At 41.1% G+C, this 13,094-nt stretch overlaps 2 protein-coding genes across 4 annotated transcripts; both read left to right on the forward strand.

Moving 5' to 3' along the window:
• Positions 1–938: 938 nt before the first annotated feature.
• Positions 939–4,909, forward strand: acta1b (actin alpha 1, skeletal muscle b). Its single transcript, XM_040011564.1, has 7 exons — positions 939–1,071; positions 1,901–2,037; positions 2,541–2,865; positions 3,224–3,385; positions 3,820–4,011; positions 4,128–4,309; positions 4,471–4,909. Exons 2-7 carry the CDS (start codon positions 1,909–1,911, stop codon positions 4,612–4,614), a joined length of 1,134 nt encoding a protein of 377 aa, XP_039867498.1. The 5' UTR covers positions 939–1,071; positions 1,901–1,908; the 3' UTR covers positions 4,615–4,909.
• Positions 4,910–5,827: 918 nt separating this feature from the next.
• Positions 5,828–12,280, forward strand: ccsapb (centriole, cilia and spindle-associated protein b). 3 transcript variants are annotated; one of them, XM_040011567.1, is made up of 5 exons: positions 5,828–5,959; positions 6,867–7,266; positions 8,100–8,159; positions 8,412–8,632; positions 8,714–12,280. In XM_040011567.1, exons 2-5 carry the CDS (start codon positions 6,885–6,887, stop codon positions 8,894–8,896), a joined length of 846 nt encoding a protein of 281 aa, XP_039867501.1. In that variant the 5' UTR covers positions 5,828–5,959; positions 6,867–6,884; the 3' UTR covers positions 8,897–12,280. The 3 variants fall into 3 exon arrangements, with proteins under 3 accessions (XP_039867501.1, XP_039867499.1, XP_039867500.1); XM_040011565.1 differs by having other exon boundaries at positions 5,829–5,959; positions 6,860–7,266; XM_040011566.1 differs by lacking the exon at positions 5,828–5,959 and having other exon boundaries at positions 5,970–7,266.
• Positions 12,281–13,094: the final 814 nt, after the last annotated feature.

Here is a 13,094-nt window from a genome sequence, read left to right on the forward strand (position 1 = left end):
CCAACTGCTTCACTGACAGAGCAGAGTAGCCCCTTCAGATAAGGTTTCAGCTGCTGGCTACTTCGAACTTAGAGCTCCGTGAATTTGAAGCCACGTGGGCTGCAGGATCCGATTTTGAGTTTAATTCATTGCACGTATTGATACACGATTTAATGCATCTTAATACATTTGTGGATGCAGTTATAACTGAGAAGGGGGGGGGGGGGGTACGTTTGCAATCTCCTAATTCTGATTGGTTCTCTGTACATTGATCAATATGTTTAGTATTTAGTGTTTTTTTTTTAAAAGAGTATATTTAAACTAGCAATCAATGAATAAAAAGTACACTTTTATAGCAACACTGTAAGTTAATTCTACTCTAATTAATGTGATTAATTAGAAATAAAGCGTTAATTCTGACATATGATGGCTGAAATAATGCAGTACATATTTAGCTGTTATATACAGAATTTCCAACTTCAGCTTTTGTCCGTTGACCTTTAATAAACCTGTATTAATTGAGTTATTAATTGGCCCTGTACAGCTCTCTTCCTGGTTGACCTGTCAGTCACTGCTTCAAGCCCTGGCCCTCACCGTGGCCTAAATCTGTTCAGATGAGGGAAGCATATTCCCATTTTAAGGCTGGATGAGGCCTACTAGCAACAAATCTATAACCCTGCTTGGTAGCAATTGGCGTCTCCCCTAGAAACACTCCCCAGTGGTCCTCATGGTCCTTATACGGCCCTCGAGGTGGGACCGCGAGCCTTGATGGGAGGTCAGAGCGACAGTTCCATATATGGCGCGCGCTCTCTCCACGTCGGGGGCGCGCAGCGTCACTTGTGATCCCCTCCTGAAATCCGATTGATGGAGTGCCCTCCTTGCCTTCACGTCGGCACCCCACCTCCACCCACTCCCCAGCCTCGGCCTGTCAGTATCCTAATATGGCAGAGGGCCGGGATGGGGGCCAGTGCTGAGGTTTGTGAATGGTGGACGTTCGGTATAAAAGGTGGACAGGCAGCAGTAAGGACTGTAGCTGGTTCAGCAGCAGCACTGGTTGGGTCGTTCTCTCCGAGCCGCAGACACACCCCTAAGGTAAGACCCTGCTAGGACCTGACACTCCTGAAGCCACTCATCCAGGCTGGGACACTAGACTAAGCCTTAACCGGGGAGCCACTGCAATTACTTAGGGGCAAAAATTAGGAAGGACCACCGGGGACAGGAGGCATAGGACTTGAGGCTGATTTGGGGCAACACGACTGCTGGAGGATAGCTAAACCATAGGAGAGACTTGAAGGAAGAAGAACTGTTTACAGTTGAGGAGGCAGAACACAAACACTGTGCTTGACAGGAGAAGCCTAAACTATCAGATCTGTAATTAAATAGACTAAATAACTGATAAATTGATAGATAGGTAGATAAAACATTTGGACTGAGTTTCTGGTCTGATCTTAAGCTGTTCTACTTTATGACAATTTAAAAACGAGAGAAATTTACCTGAGGGAGGATTGGTGAGACAATGGGAATACTAGGGATTTTGGTTCAACTTTAGCTTATTTTAGAGCCTTGATTTCTTCTAAGATTAAATAAAAAGTAAATCTTAGACAAGTCTGGCCAAATTCCAATAGAAAATTTAAAAATAATATCAGTTACTTTTAATAAGATTTAATTGACGTTTACAAAAGATACTCATCACGCGTTGGTTTGTTAATGCACCATAGATTTATATAGCGCAAGCAGTGGACTTGAACAGGTTCATGCTCCGTGAAATTATTTTTAGTCTTTTTAGCCACACGTAGGATGAGAATACAAAATAATGATAGAGTTAATCAACGCCTTACTGTGTAATTCATTTCTGTCACATACATTATGGATTTGATGTGATCTAAACTCAAATATTTTGTCTTCCTCTCCTCTCTTACAGAAGCCAACATGTGTGACGACGATGAGACTACCGCCCTTGTGTGCGACAACGGCTCCGGCCTGGTGAAGGCTGGCTTCGCCGGAGACGATGCCCCCAGGGCCGTGTTCCCCTCTATCGTCGGCCGTCCCCGCCACCAGGTAAACAGCGAAGAAAATTAACCGATAGACTTGATATTAGCCTGGACTAATTGGCGGCAGTCATTATTTCACACTCACTAATTGTCACACCTCACCCATCACACTGTTCAATATCAAGAAATACAATTAACCTTCCAAAAAATAAATTAAAATCAAAATGCAATAAACAAAAACAATAAATTAACATTTTGGATTGTTAAAACATTTAACATTTATTGCTAAAAATTATTGTAAAAGTTCAGCTGCTTGCGCAGCTGATATCAGCGCAGTCACAAAATTTTTGGCTTCTTTTACCTGGAGCAGCCTTTAAATTAGTAACAGATGAAGTGCCAACTTCACAACTGCTCTGTCTGTCTCTGTGACTGATATGTGGCACATTTACGCAATGGTCACTATGTCTGTCCGAAGACTTTAATCTGTCCAGGAAAGGTCGCACATCTGTATGGATCAGTTGACGTCCCCGGCTAACCTTCCTTTTATTTTCCCCTCTCTCCTCCCTTCAGGGTGTCATGGTCGGTATGGGTCAGAAGGACTCCTACGTCGGTGACGAGGCCCAGAGCAAGAGGGGTATCCTGACTCTGAAGTACCCCATTGAGCACGGCATCATCACCAACTGGGACGATATGGAGAAGATCTGGCACCACACCTTCTACAACGAGCTGAGAGTGGCCCCCGAGGAGCACCCCACCCTGCTCACTGAGGCCCCACTGAACCCCAAGGCCAACAGGGAGAAGATGACCCAGATCATGTTTGAGACCTTCAACGTCCCTGCCATGTATGTGGCCATCCAGGCTGTGCTGTCCCTGTACGCTTCCGGCCGTACCACTGGTAAGACTGACATAAAACAAATAAACAAACATCGCTTACTAAACACATATAACACATATAGCTAGCTTAGCTTATTACTTAATAATATGTTACTGACATAGTCAATCGATCTAACATAAATGACAATAACTATTGAGGGAGCAATTTCACAACAAAACGCCTTTACGCACAACTTTTACGCACACTCGACCAGCCTTTCTGGAACTGTTCATGTAGGTTTATTTGACTTTATCTCGTAAATTCACCCCCAAGCACCCACTTTACCCATAATTTTACGCACAAAACGTATTTTTTAACCGTTTTTTTTTCCTTTTTTGTCGCTCGGACTTTACTAAATTTTCTCCGTGGCTCTCTATAGGTATTGTGCTGGATGCTGGTGATGGTGTGACCCACAACGTCCCAGTCTATGAGGGTTACGCCCTGCCCCACGCCATCATGCGTCTGGACCTGGCTGGTCGCGATCTGACCGACTACCTGATGAAGATCCTGACTGAGCGTGGCTACTCCTTCGTGACCACTGGTGAGCAATTGAACAATAATCAACACGGCCTGAAAGAAAGAGGAAAAAGAAAGAAGGAAACTAACATTTTCTAGCAAGACATTATCTGGGCGAAGACGAGTCTAAATTGTCAGTTAGCGTTCAATTTTATTAGCAGTGTTTGGGATAATTTGCTATGACATGCTTTGATCAAAGATTTACCCATACAGATAAAAAGGCGCAGCAAATAATTGTCACACTTTGTAAGGCGTATTAATGCCCACATGCGAGCATATTGATACTTAAATGTAAAGATATTGTTTTAAATTGAGTGAAAATAAGATGTGTACATGTTCACAACAGCGAAGAATTTGTGTAGTTTAGCCCATTAAATCCGTGTTATTACGCACATTAGTATTTCACGCTTCACGCTTTTGGCACTCTGAATAATAACTTATCAACTTATAACTCCACAGCCGAGCGTGAGATCGTGCGTGATATCAAGGAGAAGCTGTGCTATGTGGCTCTGGACTTCGAGAACGAGATGGCCACCGCTGCCTCCTCCTCCTCCCTGGAGAAGAGCTACGAGCTTCCCGACGGTCAGGTCATCACCATTGGTAACGAGAGGTTCCGTTGCCCCGAGACCCTCTTCCAGCCTTCCTTCATCGGTACTTCAAAGAATCAGTTCTTTAAAAAAAAGTTTTTGCCACCAAATAGACTTATGGAGGCTACTGGTACATACCGGGTAATAATTTCTTAACACTTTTTCATCTCATCTGAACAGGTATGGAGTCTGCTGGTATTCATGAGACTGCCTACAACAGCATCATGAAGTGCGATATTGACATCCGTAAGGATCTGTACGCCAACAATGTGCTCTCCGGCGGTACCACCATGTACCCTGGTATTGCTGACCGTATGCAGAAGGAGATCACTGCCCTGGCTCCCAGCACCATGAAGATCAAGGTACTTGAAATTGAACTCAAATCAGAGAAGCAAAAGCTTCAGAGTTTACAAGAAGATTGAAATATTTTATGCATAAATTGGCAAATACGCACCCGATTTCACTGAACACTTGTTCACTTATAGCAACCGGCACTTTACTAATCCATTCTTTCCTCCTCCAGATCATTGCTCCTCCCGAGAGGAAGTACTCCGTCTGGATCGGTGGCTCCATCCTGGCTTCCCTGTCCACCTTCCAGCAGATGTGGATCTCCAAGCAGGAGTACGACGAGGCCGGCCCCAGCATTGTCCACAGGAAGTGCTTCTAAATCCTTCATCTTTTTCTCCAGCTTCTCCATCATCTCAATCATTTTTACCACCAGCCGTCTGGAGATCAAGCAAGGAGGAGGATCGACCTCTGCGGCACGACAACACTCTGCTGTCGATGGACTGTCTGTCCGCGCTGCTGACATTCATATGCATTTTTTAATCCTTTCAAAAATGTGCATATTTTATGGCTGTCTGTTGTCTGTGTTGCACGGAGAAAGGCTGTGAAAACCACCACTGAACCATGCATCCACCAAAAAAACTTTAATAAAAAAATAAGAACAACATGTTGCCCAACACATGTGAATGTAAGTGTATATACATATTGATAATTTATTAAAGTCCATTATTTGGTAACTTTGCCCCTGGTCTTGTTTTTCCGGTATTGGCAGAGGATGACAAACAAAAGCGCAGGGAAATCAGACGATAAATACATTTTTATCTCTTAAAAGATAAATTTGCCATAAGCCAACAATGCAATATTACAGTATTCAACAAATCCTGCAAGAACTGTGGGAAATAAACCGGCATAACCACTAAACGAAACATAGTGCGGCTAATTGTTCCACGAAAGACCAGGTGCAGGGCGCATTCATGGACATCTAAATGCGAGCTGGCACTAATGTCTGGATCATATTTGGATGGACGAGAGGCAGGGGGAGGGGCTGCTAGGTGAAAGAGGTATTGAAGGGCGACGCCTTCGAGCAGTTGCCGACAGTCGGTGTTTGACTTGCCAGGAATGCGCAAAGGCAGCAGCAGCAGCTCAGCCTTTTAGACTGACTGGATTAGTAGCATATCCGACACCTGACACCCTCCCTGCACGACCATAGGAGCTCACCCACCGGCCCCCAGACCATCTTTAGACACAACCAGACTCCGGGTACAGTGGGTCATCTCCGCAAAATTATACCTTATATGCCTATAAGCTCACAGGTTATGTAGATGTAGGTTTGGGAGTAGGCTGCAGGCGCGCACATCATTTATAGCACCCGAGTAGCCTATTGTAAGACAACATGTTTCCTGTTTCCCCCCCTACAGAGCACCATTTATCTTAATTAACAAGTCGGCCTAGGTGTAATCACTGAAGCCTAAACGGCTCATACCTTATACAACAAAAACAAACTGTATTTCCATCCTCTTTTGCCATTTTGTACAAGTTCCATGGCCGCACAGACGGCATTCCTGACACCCCGGCGCGGGGCCACCTGTTGCGGGTGTGTTTGGCTTTTTAAAAACGTCTTCAGGTGGGCGGAGCTAAGCTCGGAGACGCAGTCCAGTGTGTGATTACAGCAGCGGCACTGTGAACGCCATCTGTCCTGCTCTGCTTCCGTGAAATCCGACCCCGGTGTGAGTATATTTACTGTATGCAAAATTAGACAGTTACAGCCCCGAATTTCTCCGTGCGAGGCGCGCACTGCTGTTGAGTAGTGACGATGGATGGTCTGTGACATTTAACGTTTACTGCGCTTCACCTGCGGGCGCTGACAGGCTATTATCGCTGCCCTGTGTCAGTATTAGCGCCATATGATTAATAATGGAGGTTTATAAATAACACATTTGTCATGAGGAGGTAATAGCTATAAAAGCTACAGGCAATAAATAGCCAGCTCACTGATTCTCAGTTACAGCCTAATGGCGTATGGTACACTTGTGCTTTCTGTACGCATGTGTTGATTAGCTGGACTACGGAACAGCATTTTTCAGCAGTGAGGACAGGCTTGTAGAGCTGTAGCTGAATGCGTTTCACAGCCTGTCGTGTTTTTTTGTTTCTTGTTTCCTTTTTTCACACTGATTTGTATCCGACCTGTAAATTGGAATACTCAAGAGCAGTTTACACCTCTGCGGCCAATCAAAGGAGAAGGTGGCACCTACGTCATCGCGTTCAGGAACTTTCTGCTCTTAACGATGTAACGGTTTTTACCGGAGGCCATTTAAAAAAAAATGAAACGCCGATTAAATGAATGAAAAATGGATCATTTACTATGTAATTGTCCCCAGATTTGTCTTTTGTCCTCTTTCCTAACACAAGGAGGCAAACTGCCCCCGCCTGCATCCGCCTTCGACAGGATGTAGGCGGGCTCCTTAGAGGAGGGGGAACCCCTCGTGCTGCTCCGTCATTGGTTTTAACGGCTTCCCCATTATCTTTTAAATGTCTGGCGGTGCTAACAAACACGGAGCTGTGTGTAAAGGGGCGTGGAGGCTGTTTAGGCGTGTTCTGCTTGAGTAACAACAAGCTGTTTTTTTCAGTTTATAGAGTTTTCAGAGGAGCAAGATGGTGGCGAAGAGGATCCGCTCGGAGTACATGAAGAAGTTCAAAGATCCCAAATGGGACACGTACACTAAATGTTACGAGGAGATGTTGAAGTACAGGCTGACCCGCAGGCTGCTGGAACACACGCACAACCCCTGGTTCTGGAGCGGCTCCGATACTGACTCGGACTCGGGAGGTAGAAGTCCTCCTATTCCTCCAAGCAAGAACCAGGTACGGGACCAGGAGGAGACCGGTGGCCGCGCGGAGGCTGAGCTCGAGGAGTGTGGGGGTGCGAGGACGGACACACAGCAGGAGCAGAGCAGAACCTCGGGGCCCGTACCCAGGCTTCCTATTCAAGAAGAGGAGGAGGATACAGGGCCTGCTGCACAGTCTGCACTTCATGGTAACCTGTATAAAACCCTTAATAACATACTGGGATGTATCATTTTAAATATTATGTATTAAAGCCACCGAAAATATAATAATAATAATAATAAAGATAAGATAAGACTTTATTGATCCCACAACGGGGAAATTTTTGCATCACCTCAGCTCAGGTACAGATATCAGAAGGAAATACAAAAATACAAATAAGTACAATCAATGAAAAAAAAAGTAAGATAATACACTATATACAATGGTAGCATACACAGTATGTGATTATGGATATGGTTGGAAATATAGCTTGATATAGCTATTGTACCACTACTATTCCTATTTATAGACATGTACACACACACATGTATACACTAAATATACATATGTATACATATACATACATATATACCTGCAAATGTCCATACACATGGAAGGTCCATTATGCATGAAGTGGTGACCGTGGATGTTCACAGTGTCCAGTGACTTATGACATTGTGATTGAGGAGTTATAGAGTCTAACTGCTGTTGGGATAAATGATCTGTGAAAGCGCTCCTTCCTGCAGCGAGGGTGTTTCAGTCTGTGACTAAAGGAGCTGCTCAGCCCACTCACATACTCATGCAGTGGATGATGTGGGTTGTTCATAATAATAATAATAATAATAGTAATAATAATGTTCCCGGAAAAATTCTTAAGTCTTTGACTCAAAGCTTTTGGTTGTCAAGTTTATTCTCCAAATTTGAGCCCTCTTGTCCAGCTCCTTTATTTCTTTTTCATTCAGTTGCCCTATTACTGCATTGTAGGGATACATGCTTGATACTTTACTGTAACTTACGATTTTCTTTGCTCTTTTGGCCCAGCATCTGATGCTATGAGGGAGACAAAGGTACTACAAGAGGAGCAGAGAGCCAGCAACAGAGGTAATAAGTAATTAACAGTTGCTGAGTCAATTAAAAATAAATAAATAAATGAAAAAGCGTTATAATAAACACTGTTAATGAAATGATGAACTGAAAGTTGATTAAAGTTAAGTCAATTTGTATTTTGCTTTTAGCAAACAACTTTCTGTTATAAGCAACGTCCATAGATAGTTTATAGTGCCTCTGGTTTATTTTGTGAGTTCCTCTTCCATGTTGGTGGCGCTTTAGCCCGTTTGCTTCTTCTGTTTATAGAGAGAGACTCTGAAGGACCCCGACCACAGCAGAGTAAACCCTCAAAGTCCTTGAGGCAACCCCGGCGATCACAGCGGGTCAGGCCTGCACCATCTCGACTGCCCAGAGAGGACAGTAAGGAGAGCAGACATCCTTTCGCCTTGTATGGGTCGGGGGAGAAAGATGCAGACACTGCAGGAAGGAAGACGCACAACGTCGGCCCAGTGGCTTCGACTAATGAGGTTATTTTACTGTCATAGTGGATTTGTTGACAGGTACATACAGAAGCTTGTTGTTACATTGGATTTTTGTTTACCTGATAGATCTATGAATCGGCTCTGCGTGCTAAGACCAGGCGGGAGGTGGAGCGTCATATCCAGACTCAGCGGTCTGAGCGGCGGAGAGCCAAATCTGCTGACCTGGACAAGGCCAGAAAAGTGGTCCAACCTGAGTTCAACCCCTGGCTAACTGAGTACATGCGTTGCTTTTCGGCTCGCTCGCGATAGGACACAGACCGGAAAAAAGACCCTCTACATCAGGATGACTCTAGACAACAAACACAAAACTGAAGCCATCACTGCCTCTCACCTCTAAAGTTTAAACTTCAAGTGGCCGAGTAGGACTATATTTATACTGGGATTACTTTAATGTTCCCTACTATGAATTTGATAGTTACTTCATCTAGAGTTTTCAGCAGTTCCTTTTTTAAATGTTCTTTTCCCCTATATTTTAGAGTTAAAATTGGCATGCTGTAAAACAAACATACCTCAAGGTTTAAAATGAATCTTTTTTTCCCCCTAGTATTATTGAAACAAAGAAAATAGTTTCAATAGAAGTAACAGACAGACAATAAGGTCTGTTTTTTGCATAAACAATGCAAAAGAGCATAAAAAAGCATTATTGAATGATATTAGAGCATAGGTATGATAAGCACTAACAGAGCCCTTTAAAAAAAAAAAAAAGAGTTCTTGCATATAATATAATAGGGTCATAAATGACCACACTTGGTCATTTTAGTGGCTAAAGGAGCATGGTCACTTGAGGGTTAAACACCGACACATGTAAATGATAACATGAAATGGATTCAAACAGATTCTCAGGATGGAAGCTGACTTTCCTTCAATGTTAAGTTTCACTGTGTGGCTTATTCCTCCATGTTTCTATAAACCGCTTTTACTAAGACAGTACAATAATATGTATTTTACAGAGTAAGATACTTTATAACAAATGTAAAAATAATGGATACGTCTGTAATACACAAGTTTAGTTGAGGATGAGGAGTCCCAAACGTATGTCAAAGCCATACTTTGATGCAGCCCCTTTAAATACATGCTGTATAAGATGTACCCGTATTTTTATACATAGATCTCAAACTACAGTGGGATATGTCGAAAAGATAGAGCCTTGTTCTTCTGAGGTAAAGTGAACAATGGTGTGAACGTATATAATAATACGTCATTTCCTGTGTGCGCACACAGACACACAAATTTATGCCAAGAACTCGGAGTAGTTTAATCAGATGAAAGTTTATTTCAAATTCACTTGACTTTTAATGTGCATATTTTCCTATTTGTGCAGAGTACAGCTGAGTACACTTAATTGATGTATAGATATATTGATATGTAAGAGTGAATTTTTAATGCTGGGAGCTGCTTCACGTTTGTGTCCCTCCTGATGGTTCAGACTTGGTTGTTAGGTAGTGACTCACTTTATGCTGACAGTGAAACTCACACGTGTTTTGTGACATTGCATTTTCAAGTATTTTCATGAACTCTGATGCGTTAGTGACTTAAAGTGGTTTTATAACTGATAGCATTGCTTTGTTCTTAATCATTTTGGTGCTAAGGTCTCAACGGTATTGTGGATACTGCGGACTTTCCTTCATACATCCACACACGCAAGTAGCAGCAGCATCAGCATCAGAGAGAGTTGAACACACTGCAGTTTTTTTGTTTTAAAAGCACAGGTAAATAGAAAAAACACGAGCAGATTTAGAAACATTCAGAGAAAATAACCAACTACAGAGAAGTGCTGCACAGACAACACCTGAAAGATTTACAGGGGACACAAAAACGATAGACTGTGTTTGGCTAATGGAGCACAGTCTATCGACTTGCTGCTGACTTCAATAGCTTAAGTCACAAAAACAACAAGCATGTATGGAAGCTGTATGGACAACAAACATTTTTTGGCATCTATGAGTAAAATCTTTGACTAACTAACTTCTGAGAAAATAACTTGAAATTGAAATAAATACATTTTTTACTTACGGCTCAAAACTAGGGTTGTCAACATTAATGCAGATTAATCCGTCATCACACTTAACGCGATTAAAATTTTATGCAATTAACCCATCTGAATTGCAGAATGACTCAAAATCCCTGAAATGTCTCCGTCAATGTATTTCGGGCAGTTTGTCCAAAGTTTGTCCATTCTGACCGCCAAAAATTTTAATCACATTAATCATGATGATGCGTTAATGTTGAGAGTCCTAGTCAAAATGTATGTATGTATGTTTGTTTGTTTTTGGTGTGGTGGCAAAAAAGCTTCCTTATGGTTTGGTTTATCACCTCTTTGTGTCCTCTAGAAATATTTCCAGTTTTTGAATAGGCCTTTGTGAGGGTTTGACTAAGCACATACATGAAAGGCAACCAAAATCTGTGTTGTCCTGTTGTTTTCAACAATTTAATATTTGATATTTAGCAAAACTAAATATCAGAATATTTTAATCTACGTGATTTGGCTCCGTTTTAAGCCTCTGTATTTAAAACCTTCTGTGTGATTGAGTGTTGGATTTGCAGTTGATGCGCTGGCAGATGGAAGATACTTAAAAAAATTAATTGCTACTTGCATGCATTTCATTAAACTAGAGCGTGTTGAGCTCCCTTTGGTTTGTTGTTGAGGCCAAACGTCTTTATCGTTATTAATTTAGAGTCAGTTACAGCTTAAATAACCATTAACAGGAAATACATACAAACACATTATGCTGATGTACTGTTTGGTTTTCAGCCAGTCAAGAAGCGCTTTGATCATTTAATCACTGTGTTGTTTTCATGTAATTAATTTATGAACATTAGACAAAAGTATGTAAACTCAAATAATGACTGTTCAAACCACAAGAAGTCAGATCTAGTAATGTAACAAAGATAAAATAAGCTTTGTGCCATTAAGACTTGGTGAACAAACATTGTCAGCTGTTGTTGGTGTAAATATTTTGCAGATGATAGTTTGGTTAGTGGCCCCGCTTTTACTTTTGTTTTTACTTTTTAACACTTGATTTCTGTGAATGTTGAAACTTTGAGTTCAGTATTACATTGTTAAGATTTGCTTTTAAGTTATAATGAAATGCAGGTTGGTGCAATATTTTGATGCTTTAAAAGTCGGTTTTGAGCCTTTGTGATTTTAGATGTGATGAACTTTGACAATCTCAAAAAACAGGAGGGAAGCAGGACGATACATTCCTTACTTCTTTGTTAGTTATTGGGACAAAGCTTTATAGTCGACTTAGACTGTTTAGACGTGTACCTCTAGTCAGGAGATATTTTACTCACTATGTGTTTTTCTTAGGTTTACATGATAATGTGTGGCAGAAATCCACCAAGCCAAAACATTCCTGACATGTTACTCATTCACGCTTCACAGTGCAGGATGATGTTAGTGAAAAATGAGTTTCACGTGATTGTGAAGGCACTTGCATGACAAATAACTGATGTACTTGGTCTAGTTTACTAACAACAGATGTAACAACTGTAAAACTGCTTAATTCTGTACATTCTTTGTTTACATATTGAGCTTTGAACAAGCTTCATTGTCATAATTAAAGGATTTAAAACAGGTGGGCTTACGTGGTGTTACGCTGAGCTTTTAATAAAATACATTTACATCTGTGATTATTCTCAAGACTATTATTTAATATTAACAGGCTATTTTCATTGTGTCTTAATCCTGATTCCTGCAGTGACATGGTGTGGTCTCTCAGTACATTATCAAGCACCTGCTGTATACTGAAATAAGTCTGTTTACACTAAGTTTTTGTACAATAAATTTAGCATATTTAATAAGGCCATGTACAATTTTAAAGGTCCTGCAAATATATTAAAAAAAAAAAAAATATATATATATATATATATATATATATATATATATATATATATATATATATATATATATATATATATATATATATATATATTTTTTTTTTCTTTTTTCAAGGCTTTTATTACCATTTGGGTTTGGTGGATCGCATGAAAGATCTGTTTTACCTACTGTTTGATAACCAGGCTCATCTCATAGCTTTGCTCCGGACATACTCTCTCATCTGATTTCAGAAGCTAAGCAGGCTTTTCAACATTGACACTAGACATCTAAAGTTCCATAAGTGGTCAAGAAGATTAGAGGACTGCTATTGAAATGCAGTAAATATGCACATGCAGTACTGTACATTACAGCTGTGAAACTGAGAAACTTCACTGGTGTTCACACGTTCTATATCATTGTTGCAACATTTCAGATTAGATCCAAAACAAGTTTGTCAAAGTGGGAACGTTTTTCATATTTGATTGATTTTATATTGAATGACCCTTTACTGAATCTATGACTGTTGCAAATAAAAGGAATCCTCTGATTTTACGTTTGACTATACTCCATCCATCAGAGCTCACAGAGCTCATTGAAATGGTTTCTGCTTGGTCAAAGATTGTAGGT

This window comes from Simochromis diagramma, unplaced genomic scaffold (assembly GCF_900408965.1).
Source record: "Simochromis diagramma unplaced genomic scaffold, fSimDia1.1 OVJJ01000603.1, whole genome shotgun sequence".
NCBI classification, from domain to species: domain Eukaryota; kingdom Metazoa; phylum Chordata; class Actinopteri; order Cichliformes; family Cichlidae; genus Simochromis; species Simochromis diagramma.